The sequence below is a fragment of the Telmatherina bonti genome (genome assembly GCF_933228915.1).
Source record: "Telmatherina bonti genome assembly, chromosome: 6".
NCBI lineage: Eukaryota > Metazoa > Chordata > Actinopteri > Atheriniformes > Telmatherinidae > Telmatherina > Telmatherina bonti.
This window is the reverse complement of record NC_136624.1, coordinates 27,489,598-27,513,340: the sequence shown is the minus strand read 5'-3', so window position 1 is coordinate 27,513,340 and position 23,743 is coordinate 27,489,598. Positions and strand designations below refer to the sequence as shown.

Sequence of the window (23,743 nt, the reverse complement as noted above, 5' to 3'; positions counted from 1 at the left end):
AGCAAAAAAATTTATTATTATTTTTTTTTAACATTTTTTTTGTTTGCTTTTTAGCCTACAAAAATCAGCAATATTAAAGAATCATGACAATCGCAATTTAAATTAAATCGGCACCCAAAAAATTGGAATCGAATTGAATCGGAACTAAAGCATATCGTCACAGCCCTAATATATCCACAAACAATAAGGCCAATTTAAAAGTTACAACAAAAGTCCCAACTACATCCATTCTGAATCCCACTCATCCAACCTTTAAATGATGAGCTGTATTGTGTTTCTTGCCTTTTTGTATCACTGAATGTAACATATCACAGCTCAGATTTAACATGCTGGAACTGCACTGCACAGCTTTACTGCACAACTTTTCCGTTGACATTAGAATAATCTAAAGAGCAGATTTCACATAGTGACTGACTGTAGATCCACCATTAAATGTCCTTATAAAATAGAGACTTTTTTCTAAAATCGGTGCAGCCTCTGTGAAACACGAAGCAAGTTAATGAGTTTCAGGAAAATACACAGATTGCAGCAGACCCAAACTCAGCAGAGCAGAGACACAACTTAACACTAGGGGGCCCTCTTGCTTCAGCAAAGGAGGCTTGAGTCGCCTGTTTTTTTCCCATCTTATTTATTTATTTTTTTTTGTCTTTTTTGTTCAGGGTAATGCTGGAACTAATGTTGTTAATGATACTATTTAAAGTTTATGATGCATATGCAAGCATATGAATGAGAGTTTCCAGTCTGGCAGTTTTCTCTTACTGTGCTGATTCTGTACAGGTCTAGACTGTACACTACATCTTTATGCACTGTTCAGTTTTTTTTTCATAGGCAATTATCCTCTTAAACCCAATACCTTAAAATACAGACATTATTTTAAATAAGCCTTACATCCCCACTCCTTTTTTTTTTTTTTAATGCAAAGTGACATTTGTAAAGCACCTTGGGATCATGACACTGTCCTGTTGCTAAAGAGCCCAGATATTTGTTTTTTCTTTTGTCTATTTATCTTCCCATTGGTGTTAAATTTATTGCGCTAAGACGAAAACCACCAATGATTTAACTGCTACCCACCAGATGACTAATACTCTGAGTCACACAAATGACGGTTTTGCTTTCAGTTCTTACATGGAATAAGTTGCAGATTCCCCAAAAGCAAAGCCGAAGTCTAGTCTCTGGAGATCTGGAATGCTTTAACCTAAGGGGAAAATAACATAAGATCTACATAGACATAGACCAGTCGCTGCTTTCCTTGTAATTCCAGGAGCTGAACATCGTTTGAATACAAAGGAAAATGTAAAAACGAGAAGTTTGATTAGATTAGTCCATCATAAATAAATGATGCATTCTCAACACAATATATTCTTTTAGGGAAAAATGAACAAAGCTTTAAGTCTTGATTGTTTTGTGAAATGTCAGAGTTTCAAAATCATACAATATTTCTCAAGCCCACGACATTTCCTTAAAAGAAAAACTCATTTTATTCATTTTGCATTCCCCAAACAAAGCTATTGACACACAATAATTCCACTATAACAGGTAGAAATAAGAAGCAATGGCATATATTTGAGATGGTGAAATCAGGTGATGTTTATTGTCTATGCTTGATAAATTACCAGAATGATTAATGAGTTATTTGCGTCCACAGTGAAATAGTGTACAAGAACAAACAGTAATATAGATTAGATGAGTCTTTTTATGCCACCATTACAGCTGTAGCTCACGTTCTCCAGAGTCTTGATAAAAATGAGGTTCACTTTCATTTTTTATTTATTTATTTCTTTGCTGTCCATCATGTACAAGATTAGAAACCTCACACACACACATGCCTCAGGAGGACCACAGCAGACTGGAATCAGATACTGGCATCTCAAAGGAGAGCTCAGTGACTCTTTAATGGACACTTCCCCCCTCAGGTATAAACTCTGTGACAGGATGAACAGCACCTCTGATAAAATCTCAGGAAAGAGCACGGAATAGCACCGAGACCCAACGTGTGGAGGTGTGCTTTAAATAAATGACGCTTCAATTCAAACTGCATAATCAGTTGCAGATCAGCTGTAATCCTGATGCAACAAGACTCAACTGCTTTGGAAGCGCTGCCTTGCTTTCTGGTGTAGAAAATGACTCAGAGACCAATTTTCTGTCATGATTTTGACATTTTAAATATTTTTCTGCATTTCAACAAGTCATTCTGTTTAGAAATATTGCACACTTTGAATGAACAGAACCTGTTTGAGGCTCACCAGCAGTGACGGGAATGCTGAACTCCATGATATCTCTTTTATTCTTCATGTCACACCCCTGAGAGCAGCCAAGTAATAAAAATGATTGTACAGCTTCCCTGCTGGATAGCATAGCAGAGCTGCGAGTTTGGCACATCTCAACTAAAATATGTGCCATGAAACATTGACTGAGCTGGAGCAGGTATTAACAAGCAGAGGCAAAGCTTGCTCACATTTCAAACAGGGCTCATCTGACTTGCATATGTTTCATTTTAGTGTCTCACATTCAACTAAAGGCCTAGTTTGTGCAGAAATTTGATAGAATATGTTCCTATTACATTACATTCAACCTGCACAGCTATTAAATCTATGTTTTTTACAGAAGTAGTTTTCAGACTCTGTGAATTGAAGGTGATTCCTCAGGTATTTAGTTACATCATCAGTGACAATTGACCAAACTGTTCACCAGTTTGAAACACACTAGGAAATGAAGTAGTGTTGGCATTACCAAGTTCTCCAGTACTATTTTGGAGTAGTTTTTGAACAGGATATACCCTTCCAATCAAATAAAGCAGATATATGTGTAAATATTTAACCCTTAAGAGCCCAGAATGACATATATGATACACTTTCTAAGATATTTATCATTTTATGGTAAAACATTTGCTAAAAATCCTGTTAAACACAATATGATTCTTGTCTTCTGCCCCTTAATGCACACCAGAAAGCAGAAGATTACACTATAAGAATTTTGACATACCATATGGTAATAAATGGTAAATATTGCTCAAAAATGTTACTTTTTCCATCTTATTAAAGGGACAAATAAAAGATTCATACTAAAAAAAAAAGGACTTTTCTTACCATTTTATCATGGCTTGGGTCTGAAAGGGTTAAAGGCTCATCTCCTTTCACCAAACAGAAGAGAAGAAAGATTTCAGATGAGGGGATGAAATGTATTGAAGAACTAAGACATAAGTCCAGCTGTCTTTTTTGCAAGCATTCAGGATTTACGTTGTACACCAACATGCTGGACTTTTGTGACACCTTTTAATCAGGTTGTCATGAAGCTCTCTGAGAAATCTTCGGCCAGTTCAAAATGATGCTCTAATTCTGACAGGAACTAACAGGGAGATCAGATTTTATTTCTCCACATTTAGCTTTGCATCCCTGCTTTTCAATGACCCTGAGTGAAGACCTAGTCATTCCCAATTTTTCCAACAGATCTTTGTGTATTCAGAGCAGGCCTACCGGTATCTCTTACAGTATCCTCGAGTTCGCTGGAAGAAGCACCTTTATCCATCAGGCTCTTCTCCCTTTGAACCAGATCTGTTTGGCCTTTTTTTTTAAAGGCCTCAGATGAATGTTTTTATGTGTCCTTGGCTCTGATGACACTATACAGCTAAAGTCCTGGACTGCTGGAGAAATGCAAATGATGCTCTGAGCATCTTATTTCTACTGCCCACTCCTTTACACGTTTGTATCTCATTATTTCATGTGAATAACCTTTCACTCTCTCTGTACATGTCTGCAGGTATCTCCAAGTGAGGCTGCACTTTTCTGCCCCCGATTGTGTTTATTGTTCTTTCTCACTTTCGACTCCTCATGCACAACTACAGGAGGCAGACAGCTGCAATCTCAGTCTACTAACAGATTTATTCTCTTATAAAAGGAAGTTTTTGTATTTTTTACCTTCCCTAATATCACTGATCAGTTGGTCAAAAGACAATAGCTGGGTTTCTCTGTTATCTTGTTGTAGAACACCACTACTACATGAAAATAGATATTTCTATATTCCAATTAAGGTGCGCATCTGAGAAGACTGATCTGTGAAGTTAACCCTTTAAGGTCCTGGTCTGCCATTTGCTAGAGGTAAATTTGGCAGTTCAAAAAAATTGTAGAATTAAACCTGCCTGAGCCATCTCTACCGATTAGTCTAGGTATGTAAAACCCAAAACTGTTTGTTGTAAAAACGTTGTTGTAAATTTACACTATTTCACTGTTATATTGAAAACGATATCTCAACCATTTGATAAATTAAAAAAAACAACAAAAAAAAAAAATTATCCTTGTCCAAAACAACTAGAAAAACATTTTTCTCTGCTCTTCTTGCGAGTGTGAATGTTAACGGGGGAATAGTCTTATTAGATCACTGCCATGATCAAATTTACATTTTCTTTTTTTTGCAATCACTTGTTTGCTCTCGGCAGGCTGTTATGAGTTTTTATTGCCTGGGAGGAATGTTTATGCATTTATAGATTGACAAATTTATTCAGGTCAGTTAATTTAACTGGTATCTAAAGATGTTTATATATATATACACACTACTCACAAAAAGTTAGGGATATTTGGCTTTCAGGTGAAATTTATGGAAATGCAATATGTTCATGCTACAGTGATATATCATAAAAGTAAGACATTTAAGTAGAAGGATGCACTACTGATTTCCTCATCTCAAAAAATTCATTCAACACAAAAGGTAACAACAATGGTAGTTACACCACAACAAAAAATTAGAACGTCTCAATATGTCGTCATGTGCCCTTGAGCATCAATTACAGCTTGACAACGACGTCTCATGCTGTTCACAAGGCAACTTATTGCCTGCTGAGGCATGGCATCCCACTCTTCTTGAAGGGCAGCCCTCAGGTCATTGAGGTTCTGGGGTGCAGGGTTTCGAGCCTCTACACAACGGCTCAGCTGATCCCACAGGTTTTCAATGGGATTCAGGTCTGGAGAGAGTGCAGGCCATTCCATTTGAGGTACACCAGTCTCCAACAGCCGTTCCCTGATGATGCGGCCTCGATGAGCAGGAGCATTGTCGTCCATGAAGATGAAATTAGGCCTGTGCTGTTCATGTAGGGGCACAATCACTGGATTAATGATGTTATTCAGGTAGTATGGGCTTGTCACTATACCATTCACAAAGTGTAGGGCAGTTCTGTACCAAGTGGACACCCCTGCCCACACTGTAACACCGCCACCACCAAAAGCTCGCCTGGTGACAACAGTGGCTGATGCATAGCGCTCTCCCTGACGTCTCCAACATCGTTGCCGGCCATCATTTCTGCTCAGTGTGAATCGACTTTCATCAGAGAACAGCACTGAGGCCCACTGGTTCCTCGTCCAGCGTAAATGCTCCCTGGCCCATGCAAGACGATGATGCCTGTGCCTGGTGGAGTGGTCAGGTACCCGTGCAGGTCGTCTAGCACGCAGACCACGCTGATGGAAACGGTTTCGAATGGTCTGACGTGACACTTGGGTGCCTCTCACCTCTCTTAAACGTGCCTGGAGTTGAGTGGCATTCATCATCCGGTTTCTCAGGGCAGTGTTCACAATGTAGCGGTCATCAGCACGGGATGTGGCCAAAGGACGTCCACTTCTAGGCCTTTCTGTGACTCTTCCAGTCTCTCCATATCTCTGTTGAAACCTGCTGATGACACTCTGTGACACTCCAAGCTCAGTGGCCACTTCTGTCTGAGAACGTCCTGTTTGAAGCATCGCAATGGCAAGGGACTGTTGTTCCATTGTTAGATGTCGTCTTGGTCTCATGATGTCAAAATGTGAACAGCATGATGAGGACAACTGTTTAAACACCAGCTCTAATTGAACCAGGACATTTATTGGTCAATTCAAGGATCACACACCTGCCGTGATTTTTGCCGTTAAGCTCCTTGTTAGAGAACAGCAACTTGTGCAAAATTTATTGAAACATGTAACAGGTGGACATGTGCATTTAAAAGCTTAGAGAAGATCACATTAAGTTCACCTGTACAGGTTTGAATGCATGTTAGGCTTGTTGTGAAATTTCACCCAAAAGCTGAATATCCCTAACTTTTTGTGAGTAGTGTGTGTGTATGTGTGTGTATATATATATATATATTTTTTTTTTTTTTTAAAGATTAATATGCTTTTCTCTACAGAAGACTGTTGCCTTACAGTACTAGTGTTAATGCACATCCCAACACACAAAAATTTAAGACACTGTCAGATTTTTATAGTCATTTATAGTACATTAAAACATATCTCACAAACCTCCAGCAGAAAAGGACACTAGAGTGTTCACACAATGATGGGTGTGCAGTGGCCATCATCACAATCATCATCATAGTCATTAAAAGTGTCAAGGTATGATCATTCGAATCCTTTATACCATTAGCTTTTACCACCACCACCAGTAATCAAACACCACTTTTACATTAATATTCCTCCTAATATTCACAGAGTCTTGATAAAGCAGACCGTTAAGGTCTGCAACACTGCAGACTGGGGTCAAACTGCTCTAACCTGCTTGAAGATTTACACTGTAAAGATATTTCAGAGAAAAAGAACAAAAAAAAAACATGTCTTACTCATAAACCTAAACATTTCCTTAACGAATCCCCATGCAGGCTTGTCTGAGCACATTTCTTTAGAAAAATTAACTGAAACATGTTTCTCAGCAACATTAGCTTCTGGGGAATCTTGCAAATCTGTGCAATTCAAAACAGACACCAAGAATACCAAGCAGGCGATCCCAATTTGACCCTAGTTTGCTTCCTACTGCACAAACCCGAATCACTTCCTATGCACGTTAAGGGCTCTGCCCCAATTTTTATATGACAACACAGACAACACACATACAAATTCAAAGATGTACAGTGGCAAAGGAGGGTTGTCATTTTTGTTTAGTTCATATGCTGATTTTCAGGAGAGGGAGAAGAAAAGAAAAATAAGTTGAGCCTAACTTGATCTGAAAGTATTGTGCAATTAACACTTGTGGCCACTGCATTGTTGCATTGCATGTTGGGAGGATAAGATGGGCTTTCACAACCACAGCCAAAGCTGGATTTAAAATTGCAGCTGAGCCAGACTGCACAGACACACCCAACCACATACACAAAAACACACACACCTTTCTGTATCCTGCAACTGGCTGAGGAACTACAGACTCTTACAGCAGATTTTGCAGGACTTGTGTGTAACTAATGATAGACAAGAGCACTTGAGGCACGTGGGGGCAGAGACATGATGACGAACTGAGCCTCAGAGGAATTATCAGTGATTGTTATCATTATGCAACACAGCAGCAGTTAGCAACATGGACAACTGCAACGTTGTGCAAACTTCACGCATCCATCACTGTTCCAGTAGATTGAATTGCCATTCCCCTAAACATTCAGCTCAATTTCATTTATTAAACGACGACACTTCAGATGAAAACAGTTGATACTTGCAGCATGTTTGAGCAATAAAAAGATCTTAAAAAGTTTGTAGTGTTTAACATCTGAGAAGTTTCCTCTCCGATCTGATCTGACAGTACAATTCAATATTTATATCCTATTAAGATGAAAAAAATAAATAAAAAATAAAAGGAATACCTGGAAGCTGTGTAGTCTTTAAATTCAACAACAAAGTAAAAAATAAAATAATAAAAACAAACAAAAACAAACAGCTGTAACGTAATGAGTTTTTTTTTTTTTGTTGTTTTTTTTTTTTAACCTTAGTGATTGGTCCTGGGGAAAGAGCAGAAACTTAAACATGAACCAACATGACGAGACACTTCCTTTTTACATTTGATATTTTAAATACAAACAACAGAGTCAAAAATCCAACAATAGCAGCATATTTCTGCACAACTTCCCCTCCAAAGATTCAGTACCGTATAAGGATGGACAGCATACAGTTTGTGCTTCTCCTTCCTCACTGAATGTTTTAGACGACATGTATAATGGCTGGTATGAGTAACAGTAACTTTCCTCACATTGATAAAGACTTTACACGTGTGTGATCAGCGAGAAAAGCAAAGAACATAATGTTCACGATCAACAAGATTGTTGTATTTACTTTGGGCTGATCAAAGCCACACTGCCACTTGCTTTTAATGATAATTACAATACAAAACAAAGGAAGCCAGCAGACTTGACGTTACCAGAGTGGCTTTCTGGTTCATTCAAAGTCAGTGAGTGCTGTTGAATCATATTTCATAAAAAATCCAAAGCCAATTGAACAGCACTGAGAAGATTATCAGTTTTCACTAAACTCAGTTTGGTGAAAAACGAAGGGATGTCAAGTCTGACAAGCAAAGAGCTGGATAGGAAGCCTCGAGGTATAGAGCAAGGTGGGCCTTGGTCACTTATAAAGGGAGGTTCTCCCGTTTCTTATTGGGTGCTCTCCCACCAAGACGGTGCCAGTGCTGGTGTGGAGCTAAATACCCAACTTCAAACCAGTTTTTTGTGTTTCACCAGCATTTGCAATCACCATTTAAAACAGAACCTAATCATGTTCAAATATTTTCATAAATCTTATCGGACATCTTAACATCTCTATTTGGGGTTTCTATATCCTGCTCAAAGCGGCACGCATAAAACCTATAAACAGCAGTATCGTTAATACCGGTCAGGTCAGGGCTTGCCGACACCTGTTAGGGCTTCACAAACACCAGCTGTTACGGTTTGTCAACTACTGTCAATATTAAGACACCGTTTTGCAGGAAATATGGGAAAAAAATACTGTAACCTTTAAGGATCAACCGTCTCCCTGCACACCCTCTTCAAAATCCAGAATACACTACACGTGTTGAACGTGTATGAGAGGAGACGTTTAAAGAGAATCAAACCACTTCTTTGCTTCCTCTTTACTTTCTTATTACACAAACATTGATTCAGCACTTTGGTAGAAAATGAGAAATTGCTGCCATGGGGGGTTGTCATTCTGTCACCATTTAGTTTTATCTTTTACGATGAAGATGCAAATGAAGCCAGCATTTTAAAGATTAGAAAAAAAAACATAAACAAGCACAAATTTTGAAAGCGACGTCAAGCACGATTTCTAACATCAAACTGAAAGAAACAAACATATCAAACACCCTATTAAGCATTTTAAACACGTGTCCTGCGAATTCACCCATGACTGATTCATCTGTCAGGACGACTGTGACCACGCAAGTGTGTCGCTCTTAAAGACGGACGGTGTTGATACGCAGAGGTTGCACATTCTTGCCGTTAGCGTGGCTCTGGCCGGGGCTGAAGTAGGGGAAGACCTTTGGGGGGAATTTCTCTCGGTAGGTGTAGAGCCAGGACATATCATCTGCGTTATAGAAAATGAGCAGACCTTTGGCGTAGTCCAGGAACACCCCCACCTTCTCTAGCTTGCTCTTGACGTTGAGGCGGGTCCAGGGCTCAGTGCAGGCGCTGTACTGGTTCCCGTCATGCATAACAATGCAGTAAAAGCCGCGGCTCGGCTGGATCTGGATGCTGCCTTTGCGACTCACTGTCTCACTGGCCACCCCGATCATCCACTGCGTTTTCTCCGATACCATCACTTCCCAGTAATGAACTCCTGACATGAATCCCTCCGCGCCCAGAACAGACACCTCCACGTCAAAGCGCCGAGGGGAGTCCTGCAGAGGTTGAGGATGGAGATTCCCATAGGCCACAATGGTGCAGTCGTCTGAGAGGATCAGTCTTTGGTGGGCTGTGATTGGGTCAAGTGTCAATGCTGCTGGCACTGAAGACGAGGAGGACACAAAAGGAAGATAAAGTTTTAGCTCAGAGTCAGCGTTTCACATAAGTCAGTGCTCAGATTTTAATATGGTGCAAGCAGGCGAGTCAAATAGTTGTTTATGCATTAAAACAAAATTAATTAATGAATTCCACAGATTTGACAACCCTGATAAAAATCCCAAATCCCTTTGATAAATGCAAGTTATGTCAATTTAACAATGATCTGGAGGTGGGATTGGGACCCCAGTTTTGGAAAGGCTGGTTTAACCTGACTTTGAGTTTGTGGCAGTTTTATGTGTGGTGAAAACGCAACAAGCTGATTGGTTAACTGCAAATACAAATCTTAATCAGGACAGCAGGCAAATAGAAAAACACTATCTGGTGGCTCAGAACCCACTTATGAGTCCGGACTCCGTCTTTGGGATTGAATGCTGTGGAGCAAGGGGGGAAAAAAGAAACTAAACACTGACATGTTGTGACCCAGCTAAGGCCATGTTTCTCAGCACGTCATCTGTCTTTGTAAGGCTGTGTCAACCATCTTATGCTGAGGCAGTAAACAAACACATCCATGCCGCTCAGTCAATGTCTGATCCCACCAAGTCAATCTGACAGCTGATAAAAGAGGACACCATCTGATCAGGAAGCACAATCTTGATGAAAGTTTTAGACTCAATTTCCTATACTTTTAGACAGAAGTGTTAAAAAGCTGCCTACTTTTCATGTTTCTAATTCATCAGGAAACAAAATCTGTTTCGTGGTGGGTCCCTTTTCGTTAGCGGACCTTATGAACAGTCCTGGTGAAGAACTTTATATGAAGATTGTGGCATTCACGAGAATATTTGTATCTTTGATTTGTTCCTAGTTAAGAAGAAACCCTCAAATACTCAGGTGTACTCTTATGAACATTTTGAGCAAACACGTGAACAAAAAAAGTTTTTGCACTGTTTTCTGCTGTTCATTAAAACTACAATGATGTTTTCATTAAATTTTTTCAAATAGCATTTGGTACGGTTGTCGTGTAATTAATCCGATGAGCTTGGAGATAACACTCAAAGCTGAAACAGGCCTTGAACAGAACACTTAGTTTTATGCATGAATCTACTAAAGCAAGCTTACTGAACTACTCTAACTATGCAGAATATATATATCTTGTACGACCTACAAGAAACTTAATAAATGAGTAACATATTAAAACTACACTATACGCATAATTCCACCACAACAGTACAAAGCCTTTTGTTATTTTACAATGAATAGCAAGAAAATGTTCAATTATAATGTTACAGTTTCCCTCATGGGAAAAAATAAATCATCTTTCTTTCATTCAGCAACAAATCACAGCAAGAACTGATTTAATTCTCTGTAAAAGTATTGATCCAAAAGACGGCACACGTCAGATCCATTCCCTCAACCACAAGGATATCACTCCATAATGGCTCAAGTCACCTGCTACTCTCAGATCTGCCTCCTAAATGGGGTATTAAATAATTAAAAATTTACTTCAACTGTCTTTTTATTATAACTTTTATTAAGAAATCAAGGTTAGATTCTGGTTGCCTGCTTAAGAACGCCTATCAGACTCACCTGGAGGTTTCATCGGACTTGCTCTGTAGCTGCATCTCATCTTAAAAGGACGCCGTGGCAGGTTGGATTTTGCTTTTACAAGCTGTCGAAGGTCCAGCAGGCTATGTAATGAAAATGTATTCTACTGTCTAGCCTACCACTTGAGGATGTTCGCATGGTTGTTTTTAAATACAATGTACTGACACCAGATCTGCTTTTAATCTTTCATTAAGTTCAAGAGCGTTTTTTTTTTTACTGGGCTGGTGTTATTGCTGGATCAAATTTGGTAAAGCCTGAGAACCCTTTGAGAAAGTGTTTGCTTTACTTCAAAACAGTCTCATGATTATATCACTGTTTATGCTGATTCAAACATTACTGTTTAGTTTAATCTGCCTCAGGTTTGTTATGTTCTTCTGTAAAGGGCCTCAGTTTGTCTTCATGGACACTCTGCATTTTCCAGCACTTTGATCTCAAGGATTAGTCTATAAATGCTGGGAAAAAATCTAATCCTGACAATCAAAACAGGATTGATGAATGCCAGATAGTGGTATTTAAACTTTGATCAATCTACCAAACTTAACCCAACTGTGAGACTAAACGCTGAACAGTGAGGAACAGTCAGACAAACAAAACAATCCCTACAGTGACATACGCTTCTGTTCTGACTTTACATCAGCTCTTCCTTCCTGAGGAAGACACACTGGAAACCTCAACCGTTTTCACTTGTATACAAGCAACAAATCTGTTTTTTCTTTTTTTTTTTTTTATTGTTTATGCATTTACCATAATCCCAACCCAAGGCATTTATACGAGCAGCAAAGACTTAATAGTGCTCTAAAAACAAGGTTCCTGACTGAAAGCAGTTTCTTTTTGGCTGAAAAGCAAACAACTGGTTCAAGACTGGGCACCTGCCCTGATGAAAAACTGGTTATTTTAACAACAAAATATTTCAGCATCTGACTAACAAGACACATACACCACAGACTGATTCCAATTGTCAACAATCCAACAAATTATTTAATAACAGATTTTTGGTTTTTTTTTTTTAATCCTCAAATTTTTCAAGGAATCCGTTTATGCTTGTTAATTCTCTTCTCAGTCCCGTATTTTACCAGCTACACTGCTGAGGGGCCAATTGGCCACAAAAATCACAGAAAATAAGTGGAAAAATATTGTTTGATATTTTGAGTGACCTGATGGGTGAAGATGAACAACCTGGTAACATAACAGTACTGCAAGATTTTAGAGGCGGCAATCAGAGCCATGTCTGCAAAAGATGACTGATGGCTTATTCCTACAACACACACCCATCTGCTGCTAAACAGTGGGCTGTGTGACATGTGTGACTGAATACACAGTCATATATCTTTTATCGGTTTTTATCTTCATGCATAAATAAGAGCTTTCAAAGTTAAGTGCTCTCCTGAGTCCTAGAAGGTAGCTCCGTTTGTGTCATATTAACCCAAGGCCGGAGTGTAAACAACACAGTGAAGCAGTAATTACAGAGAAGGGCGGAGCAGCTTCAGCACACAGAGGTCTGTAGGCAGCCAGATCTCTGGAAAGGAGATGTAACTATGCCCTCTGCAAACATTCAGTTATTAAAAAAAGAAAAGCACATGAGTTTAATCCTAACTTGTTCCCTTGGCTTTTTCTTAAATGAGCAGATTAGGACAGAAGGAGAGGCATTTTTCTGGCGTGTCGGCTGGGACAGATAGAGGTGAAACTTCTGGCCGTCTGCCAGTAGACGGGACAACACTTTCTGCAGTCAATAAAAACTCAAGTATTTGTTACGATCAAGCCACTAAAATTTCATAGCTTGAGTGCCTGTTGGTGTGACTTAAAGAAACAAGTATGCAAACCCACATCTGAAGATTTCAACTGTGCTGCTCTCCCCGATGGGGGTAAAACTGAATTAATAAAGAGCACAGTGGCTGGTAGTTTCTACCAATGACCCATCAGTGACAGCAAGACTAAGAGATTATGATTACTTATTTTCATTTGATTTTTTTTTTGGGGGGGGGGGGGGGGGGGGGGGGGGGGGCAGAGTCCTGCCAATGGATCATAGTACTTCCATTTGGCAGCCAGTCATATCAGACCAGGAAACCACCTGGCCTCCACTCAGCCAACAGAAGGCTAAAATGGGAGAATCGATGAGGACTAAATGAAATCAAATAAAAAGAACTTATAAAATCCTCAGTGGGTTATTTGCAATAATCTCTTGTGTTGGCTGTAGGGAGTAAAGATTCTCTCAGGTCTAAAACTCATCTCTACCATCCAAGTCTGATGAGCATGTCTGAACCAAAGAAATTCCTTTATTGTTAGTTTCAAATTGTTCACTTTATTAAGAAGTCTATTAGTCAGGTACATCTTGAGTTTGCAGTTTTATCCCACTCTTCATTGCAGAATTATCCAGACTCAAAGAGCATCTCTTCTGCAGCTCACTCAGCATCTTTTCAACTGGATTCCAGTCAGAGTTCAGGCTGATCAGAGAGTGAAATGATCTTTTGGTATAAAAAATTCTTGATTTATTTGCGTGGTTTTGGATGGTTGTTGTGCTGAAATGAAAAAACATTGTTTTCTTTTTCTCCAGCTTCAAAGTAGATACTTTACGCTCACACGGATTGCTGTTTGAAACCAATCATGATGTTCTCCATCTGCTGCGTCGAACCACATTTTCTCCACCTTTTGATAAACTGTTCTTTCAGTTCTGTAAAGCTGAGGGTTTGTAACCTTCTCCAGATCAACACTGCCCCACCATGAGACTCTGCGGTCGTATACGCTGGTTTTGCAGTTGCAGGAAATAAAATATTGATACATAAAACTAAAGGAAATGTCAGAGTCACAACATAACACACAAGCTAAATACTACATGACTGGCTGAGTGTGATTCTAGCCATTTCCTAAATCCTTAAAATGTGTGCACACTTATGGAGTCCTGTAGTTCATGTTCAAGTTGTGTTGACATACCTGGTGAAATGTCCTGGAAAAGGGATTTCCATATTGTGTACTGTAAGGGCCCCATGTACTTGGATGTTGGGAAGTCCTCATATGTCAGATTGGTTTCATGTATCTTCCCTTTAATCCTGGGTCAGAGAAACAAATCAGTAAAATGTCCAAACTCAGTCAGATGCTTTAAACTGCATAGCACATCTTTCTCAGACTCATGTTTTATGAAATGACACTAGTTTAAGTGTTTGGCAAAGTGGCAATATTGACATCAAGCAATGCCAATAACGATCTGTCTCAACAATCTCAGGCAAGATGGAGGCTGCATCTGCGAGAAGGCGTAGGAGGAAACAGTCTAACACTATTAAAATTTTCAGTATGAACCTCCATGAATCACTCAGCGCAGGTAGATCCAAGTTCAGCAAGTTGCACCCATAATGAAAAGCTGCTTCCCTGCGATTCTCCTTTTGTAGCAGTTACAGAATATCTTCCCTTTTTCATGCGCTTTTCTCTGAACCTTTATTTTTCAGATGTAAAATAATGAGTATGAAATATGTGGGGACTGATTGAAGATTAGAGGTTTTTAGTTGGATTTCAGTCAGCAGAAGAAAAACAATGCAAGGATGATGTAGTATCAACTTCTACTTCTTAATCTTGTGGCCGAATTGTAGAAACGCTCTTTCACACGGATTCAAAGAGAAATATACTCCATTACTGAGGCTGAAGAGACTTCTAAGAGCTGCTTCAATCTTGCTTTAGGAGATTTTCTTTCAAAAAATATAAAAGATGAAAACCCTTCTTATAACAAAAAAAACAAAAAAACAGCAGCATGCCTTTAAATCCTTCTGTCAAACATCAATTTTCATGTTCTGACTGATACAAGAAACTCATGAGTCATTGCAAAGTCATATTACTGTTAACCTCTGTGCAGCATAGGGATAAATCTGTGTTTCCACACTTATAGTTATTAATTTTACTTTTTAGGCTATTCTTTAACTTTTGTCTAGTCTACCTACACCTATGTTAAAAGAGCACATCAGAATGAAAATGAAGTTGCTTCAATGTTTTTTTTCCTTTTTTTGCTTCCAGTGGGAACGTCCATATATGTTGAAAGTAAAAAAATTCTTTAAAGAAAATGGATCGAATTATTTATTTTATGCTTGATGACATTTGGTTATTTTTAAGCAAATACTTAACAAAAAAAAAAGTCAAACCAGTTTCTCACTTGAATAAATAATTTGAGGCAAAAATGAATTTGAAGGATATTTTGCACTTAAATGATTTGAAAATACTTTGAAACTGTGACTTTCTGACATTCAACCCATGAGTCTGCTTTAAGAAAGTAAACTATTCAATTAAATCATCCTTGGTCCCCCCCTCTTGATTAAACATTACAGCTGATTTGTTTCAGGGCTAAAGCGCCATCTGTTCAGGGATTAGCTGATGCTGTTGCTCAAATCTTTACTTTCTCCTAAATGTCAGTCGCCTTGGTGCAATCTGAACATGCATTAAGCATGTTTTAAGATATAATTATAGCAATTCCATTGCCATTGATTCTCAGTGAGTAATCTTTCTTGGAATATACTTATTTTTAAACAACATTTGGTAATGAGCTCAGGCCAATGCACACACCTCTCAGACGTGACTGCTACGCCCTCCAGGAAGTCATGACGGCCTGTTTCATCGAGGCGCTCCTGCAGGATCTGGATGCCCTCCTTCACATCGCGCAGCTGCTGACTGTAACGCTGGATCTTATGTTCGATGTCGGCTAGCTTGCGGGCCGTGTCCATCTCCAACTCCTCCAACATACTCTTCTGACGTTCTCGCAGGAAGCGATGAAGCCGCTCGAATGCATCTCCAATGGTTGCGCGCAAGCTCTTGGCTGAGGACTGAAAAAGTAAAAGCAAAACAAAGTTCTCTTAGAAAAAACATTAACCCCTTTCACCTGAGCTGCTTTAAATACCATTAAAAAGGACTGGGATGCAGTGCTATGGACAGTAAGTAGCTTATTAGTTGAGCGTTTTATTTATAATAGCCTGACTAATTAGATGAGGGTCGACAAGTCAGAGGGATGAATACTCAGAAAATTGTTTTATGACATCAACAGCTGTTTATTGATTCAGCATGTACATGTATTGATTTTAAAAGTTTTTTGTTTTTTTTTTTAGCAGTGACTACAACCTTTTAATAGAATGAAGAATGTTTCACACTAATGTAGTCAGTAAAGTACATTAACAGGAAAAAAAAAACCAAAAGACCAGAAAAATCAAAGAGGACAAGCAGGAAAGTTGAAAACAATGGGAAATGAACTAAAATTAAAGCGCTTCAGAAAGTAGTTTGTATATTATCTGAAGAGGGAAAATAGTTAAGATATACATCAAACAGAATAAAGCTGAGTGTTAGCAATCTGAGGGTCAGAAAGACAGAACAAAGAGGTGCGATGTGAAAAGGCCATAAATATTGCAGAGAGAAGAGCAGAAAGCCCTCAGTCTGAAGCTTTTGAGTATGGCCATTTGGATGTTTTATTTACATGTTTCCACACACATATACGCCCAAAAAATTATTTGACAATAAAAAAATGTGTGTTTTGTTCACAAGGAATTTCAAAAAACTGAACTTCACATGAGGAGTTACATACACATGATGGGATCCTCGCTTTAATTCAAGTTGCCAAAAAATTCAATCAATTCTTTTCGAACAGCAGGCATGTCCCTGCTGTTCATCACAAGCCAGAGACAGGTATTCTCCATCTGCCTGTGGGAACCTGTTATGATGACCATTTCTCAGCAAGCATGAACACGCCGACATTAAGGTGGGCTGCAACACAGCCCTCCTGCCTGGTTAAGAGTTGAAAAGTGATGGTGTAAAAAAGGCGGAGGAGGACGACTGCAGCAGACCAGCTATCAGTCACACTGACATGTTTGCAGTTTTGGCCCAGCAGGTTGTGATGGCACTGAGCGGGTGTCTGCAACCTATGGAGACAGCAGGCTGGCCACTTTTTCACAGGAGCAAGTCATTACCAAGTGAATCCCTGGTGGGCATAAGAATACAGAAGATCCTCCTCACCACACAGGTTAAAACTAACACAGGAATGTGTTAGGCGCCACATTCACACAAAGAGAACTGAATCTTAGTATCAACAACAGAATAGCAACTGGTCTTTGTTTTGGGATGCCATTACGATATACGTTTGATTTTATTACTTTTTAAAACAAAGTCAAGTCAGGAAACTTAGCAAAATCCTGAAATTGTTGCTGAAATTGCATCAGAGATCAATGCAGTCACAACAAGGCCTTCTTCCAGGAAGAGCCCTCTGTGTAAATGGATGGAAAACTAATGAGATCAGCTCATTGTCAATGAGCTGAGAGGCGTATATCTAGCAGTTGGAGAGAAAGTCGATACAATGGACAGCCCGAGGTCCATCTGCAAAGACTGACACGAAGGTGAATGATGCAAACTCTAGGTGGCAGGTTTATCTTTTTCTTTCTTTTTTTTTTTTTTTTTTTTTAATTTTCCTTCCAAAACAAGATAAAGAGGGCTGTAACATCTCCCGTCACTCCTGCCTGGTAAATACCTCCAGTCTCCTTACAAGAGAGGGTAAAGATGCATTTTTATACAGGAGTGTGTGTGTGTGTGTATGTGTGTGTGTGATAGCTTTAAAGGCAGACAGACGGAGCAGATTTGCTTGGTTTACTGACTTTAAACAAGGTGTTGAGATTAAAGAGCTGCTCAATCGACCAGTTGATGAGCTAAAATTGCTCTGCCGACCTGCAGCAGGTCAGAAAGACAACAGATTATTATTATCGCCTAAGTAAGCGCCTTTAAATAAAAAGTAAAATAAGAGACATGCCTTTTTAATTCTTTCAATGAGATACTTTTTATATAAAACTTGTTGTGAGAGTGTTCTGGTGTCCTTTTAAATGCTTAAAACAAAAGCTTTGATAAATATGCATTTAGCCCGCTCTGACATTTGTTGGCATTTAATAAATAACTTGCTTTACAAGAATGATTCTTATCCTAACAAATGTCTTGCTTCTGATTAAAAGCCTCATTTCTACTTAAATCTAATGTTCATTAGAAGTATACAAGCCAAAAAAAATGAAAAATAGTTGCAAACATTCTGTCAGAGATAAGATAAATGTGATATTTGTACATATGGACCCAATATTATGCATATTGTTTAAACTGTCTGAAAGATTTATCTTTAAAATCCACAATGTGTTAGAAAATGAGAACATTTGTTTTGCTCATCTGTAGAATTAAACTGCATTGCAGAAGAGTTTTAAAGAAATCATGACTCAGTGTTGCATTGAGCTGGACATAAACCAGTCTAAATCTTGCTCTCCCTGAAGGAAAACTAAACTAAACAACTGTTAGTAGTAGATAAATAGCACTGAGTGCAAGTTGCCATGGGACATGTGTGCTTATTTTATCATTGCCAGTAACTTGATCAATCGCCGCAAAGCAAACACTTTATATCGACAGTGTGTGCTTCGATACAATAACTGGATGGTATCATGCTACATTATGAGGGTTGTGCTGTGTTAGAACTTCTAGAGAGAATAAGAATAGTTCATCATTTTTGAAGAATAAGCTGAAATCCAGCCACACAGCTACTTTCTAGACTGGTCAAACTGGCCAATTATGTCTCTTTTGGTGTAGATGCTACAGTTAGTAAATTTATGTTTGTACAATGAAAATCATGGCAGAGTGCACTCTCGCAGCCCTCAGGCAGCAGCCTCATTAAAAAAAAGGAAAAACACTGTGTGCACTTGGGTGTTGTGTTGACATCATTTTTATTTGAAGCCAATTAAGACAAGAAACTACTGCAGTCATTTGATGCAGGGCTGAATGCCAACTGGACACAATCCTATTGCACTCACAGCCAGAAGACAGGAGGTGTTAAGTGGGTTTTTGTTTAAAAAAAAAAAAAAAAAGCTTTTCATACAAAAAAAAATTACTATAATCATGAATTGAAAGAAGAAAAAAAAAAAAAGATAAATATTCATTACATATTGAGATTACTATTTTCCTACAGATAATGACTGCAATTCTTAGTTGCTGCTGGTTTACCACAGTATGAGAACGGATATTTTTAAATGACCACTGTTACGGTACCTTGGTCTCAGTAAGTTGTCTCTGCAGGAGCTGTAGGGCCTCAGTGTGTCCCCTCTCACTGTCCTGCAGGGTGGCCAGCTGCTCCTTCATCTCCCTCTGTAGCACAAAAAACAAGACGCACATCAGTGACTGGTGACTGGACTCAGACATGACAGAGCAGAGGAGCTAAAAACAGTAAGAGAATTAATCTGGAGTTCTTCCTTTTCACTGAAAAAAACTCAAGTTTACATTTTTGCATCAGTAATATCTAAAAAAAAAAACAAACAAAAAAAAAACTTAAGTTACGTTAAGAATTTTTTGCTGAAAACAAATGAGCACTTTTCCTTCCAATTTAAAATACTAGTTAGTTTAAAATGACATTATTTTGGGAAACAGCTTTGCCTGATTGTAAGCATCAGCCAAAGAAACAAAAAAGTCAGACATATTCAGACATATGGAAAGATAAACATGACATGTCTGCAGACTTTCAGAGGACTAGACTCTCAGAGAAAACTAGGTATCATCTTTAGTGAGACACTTGCTCGCCGAAGCTGCAATAACGGAGTCTCTCAGGGCAGCAGGAAGGCAGTGCAGGATCTCAATGGGGCGACAACTTTCACTGAAAAGTGCAGTTTTAACAGCATGTGAAAAGGACTCTGATTTTCCTTTAAGCGGCCATTATGTGCAGAAACTACATGTTATCACAGAGAAAATCTGACTAAGTTTAAATTAAAATAAAAGCAGTGAAAATATACCTAAAAAAAAACCCCAAAAAAACAACTTGCAGTGGTGTAAAGAGCAGAATAAATGTGACCATCCTTGTCTTCAGAAACAAGCTATCAGCCACACATGTAGGACAAGTACCAAGGTTGTTACCACAATAAAGAAAAAGAAGAAAAAAGAAAAAATATATCTCTGACCTAGAAAAGTCAGACCACACCTTCCTCAAACAAATGTGATTTATGTAGTCTAAACCAGGGGTGGGCAACTCCGGTGCTTGAAAGCAGTCCAGCAAGTGTTGGGAGTTTCCCTGTGGCAACACACCTGACACACATCCGGCTTAATTAGCAGACTGGTGCAGAACTTGTAGTCAAACTCTGCACTACCAATTGATTTGTGTCATGTGTGTTGGAGCAGGGAAGCTGCAGCCCTCAAATTACAGAAAAAGTCCTCAAATAGGATTAAATATTCTGGCCTCAAATGAAGAAAGATACACACAAACATCTGCAGATTAAACCGAATCTATGTATGGTAAACATTATATATTCTTATATAGAAAAAAGTACATTTAAATTTAAGAAACAACCTGACACATGTACTTCAAGCGTCCTGCTCAGCATCCTCGCACCCCGATCGTCTGACGCATTTGCTAAAAAAGCCTTTGTGTCGTCTTCTGGATCCACTTAGCACCACTTACCCTGAACACCAACTGCAGCAAAAATCTGTTAAACTGATCCTGTCAGCTTGGCAAGCTAGCAAATACTACTAACCACTCAGTACATCGCCAGAACAAATCTGGTTTGCCAGAAATATAAAAATAAATAATAATTTATCATGCAATCTTCAAGGAAACAACAGTTAAAGTGAGAGATGCTTTGGAAAAACCTTGTCTTTCATCATCAGCTGCAAATTTGACTGGATTAATGTGGGGTTTTGGAAATAAAGCTTGGTTCGTCTCAAGGACAGAAACAGAAAACAATTGTTGGTGCAGAGCAGGAGCATGACTCTCCATGTTAATGAAAGGAGTGCGGCAAGCTCAGCAGGCTCTTCGCCTTGTGGCCACGCATTAGTCTACAGCATGTCAAAGGTCGCTCCCACACATTGATATAAACCAAGACTGACAGAAAAAACATGCTCCTCCACTTCTCTGCCATTCGCTGCCTGACAGACTAGTCAGGGGAGGGCAACGTAAACAGTCACTGCTGCTGCACCGAAAGATGCTCAGATCATCCCTACTTTCCACAAACCTCCGATAATCTGCAGAATGCTTCTCGCAGTAAATTACATTTCAGTTTAATTCATTCTGGGAATTCTCCACCAACCTGGATAAATACAATAATTTCCAGAAACCAAATAGCACTTCTTACTCAAAGTATAGTCCACAGGAAACATGTGTACTTAAACAGTGTGGTATAAAAAAGATCAACCTTGGCAGAATCGTCATCATACATGCTAAAAGGATCCGAACCGCCTCTTCAACATGTAATTACATAATCCTCTTAAACCTTCCTGGAAGCATAGATCATCTTACAGATTTCCTGTGATGACATTTCTAGTAAAAAAGGAAAAAAAAAATGTTGAATGTAGTTTTCGTTATAACACATCAGCCTTTAAGATGGTTACATAAAGATAATTTTAAATATCTTCACCTGATCTTATTGCTTTTTAAGATGTTCTTGCATGATCAGATTTTATGTACCGTTTTTGTTATTGTTTTTAAATCGGGTAATTGTAACTATTGATAGTCCATTTTGTGTATTACTTTCCATTTTCATTTCATTTTAGTGGTTTTTAATATCTTAGTGGTTTTGATTGGTGACTTTATCAGGCTGTCAGGTTTAGTGGATGTGATTTATCATGTGATGTATGTAATGTCTTGAAGACCTGTCTGTAAACAAAGTCCCCGTTCGCCGAAAAGGCGAGTGGAAGCAAATCATTAGGAGATGACAACATGAAAACAAAGAAAAGAAGGCAAGTCAATGCTGGTTTAAGCAGACACTCTGATAGCCGAGTGTGTGTGTGTGTGTGTGTGTGTGTGTTTGGTGATGTGTGTGCACGTTTGTTTGTGGAGCTTCTCGCTCCTGTCCATCCAATCTGGCCAACACAAGTCTGACGTGACATTTCCCCAGGACATCAAGCTGCAAGAAATGGGGGTCACGGCTGAAGGATTATAAATCTAAAACTCATTTCATCCTGCTGTTATTTCCTTCTTCCTCTTGTTTTCCTGTCATGTCACATGCTCTTAGGTAGATATATGAGAAAATAAAAAATAAATAAGGCTTTTAGGACATGTTCCTTGAAGACTGCACATGAGGCTTTAAAATTCATCAAACCATCATTACAGCTGTAAGCCTGATTGTTTTTGGCAGCTAGTTCAGAATTTATAGCGCTGCATTGCCAGCCTCAGTGAAGAACAAATCCACTGTTCCAGCATGAATAATAAAAAGCTCATAGGATGGAGAGCTTCCTCATTCACACAGCAGAGAAGCTTCCAGACACATTCATTCATAAGCACTGACAGGAATAAAAAGAAAAAAAATCTGGCAATTCATCATCAGAATATGAAGCTACTTAGCCATCCAGTTACAAAAGGATCGTTTTCATTGAGCGGGAACATGGATCAGCCAAAGCAGAGGCTGAGATAGCACAACCTACTGCAAGTGACTTTCACAAGGACTGCTGGGTATAACCTTCATTGAGATGAGGGGTGTAATTCTGCCAGGTAGTCGACAAGGTGGGTAAACAGGACATCAGCCAATAAAGCAGCAGTGAACACACTGAAACCATTACATTCAGCCAGCAAGCTTTATGGGCTTCTTGTAATTTATCATGACCCCAGTTAGAAATATGTTGCCCTGAGATACGGGGCAAACTCACAGCATCTAAAACACTGGGTGTGTGTTGAAAGTTATTAATGTAGGAATTGTTTGTACAGTTTATGATTGTATATTCTAAACAAATGAAAGGTCTATTAAGACAGCGGGCAGACTAACATTCCTCATGTTTTATCTCTTTAAGGCAAGACAGTATGAATCAGGTCCAGTAAAAAGGTGCATGACCTGCTGACAATCTTCAATATTTGACTTTGTTCCAAGTGTCTGGCCACAAAGAAAAGGCAATATACAATGAAATCTTCATAATGGTTCAGTTACTGGGTTGTATTTCAGCACCTTTCATATAACCCCCCCAGTATGAACGCTAAAGTATCATTTTTTTCCTTGGGGGGGGGGGGGGGGGGGGGGGGGGACTTGTCTTTTGCCTGGCATGGACACTGTTTTCAAAGAATTGTGTTATTTTCACTGATAATTATAAGAAATTATTCAAATATAAAGGACAACCAAAATGCTCATGTCATTAAGTTACTATGTTATAACAAATATGAAACTGACCCTAACAGCACCAAAAGGGAGAAAACTAAGTATGTTAGTATTAGATTAAAGTTGCAATTACATGTGAACTGGTTCAATTTAATACCTTCAATTAAATTAAAAAGTAAGAAAAAAAAGGAAAATCAGTGGTTTTGACTTCAGTGGACTTCGGTAGCCAGATGGAAGAAACAACAACAACAACAAAAAAACAACAACAAAAGAAACAGTGTTTAGTGCAGCTTATCTCATGGCAGGCTGTTTTGATGACGTGATGACAAGCGACTAGTTTGTGCGTGTTCCTGTCAGCACAGTTCAAGAATCTCAACACCGGCCTGTAGACACT

At 38.9% G+C, this 23,743-nt stretch overlaps 1 protein-coding gene across 1 annotated transcript in view; it reads right to left on the bottom strand.

The window, feature by feature from the left end:
- Positions 1-9,022: 9,022 nt before the first annotated feature.
- The window catches only part of trim62.1 (tripartite motif containing 62, tandem duplicate 1), a 31,124-nt gene continuing 16,403 nt past the window's right edge, over positions 9,023-23,743 (bottom strand). The window contains exons 3-6 of the mRNA XM_079241711.1: positions 19,334-19,429; positions 15,848-16,104; positions 14,237-14,352; positions 9,023-9,710 (exon numbers count right to left, since the gene is read on the bottom strand). Of these exons, the coding sequence (XP_079097837.1) occupies positions 9,160-9,710; positions 14,237-14,352; positions 15,848-16,104; positions 19,334-19,429 (1,020 nt within the window). The 3' untranslated portion in view covers positions 9,023-9,159. The remainder of the gene's footprint in view (positions 9,711-14,236; positions 14,353-15,847; positions 16,105-19,333; positions 19,430-23,743) is intronic.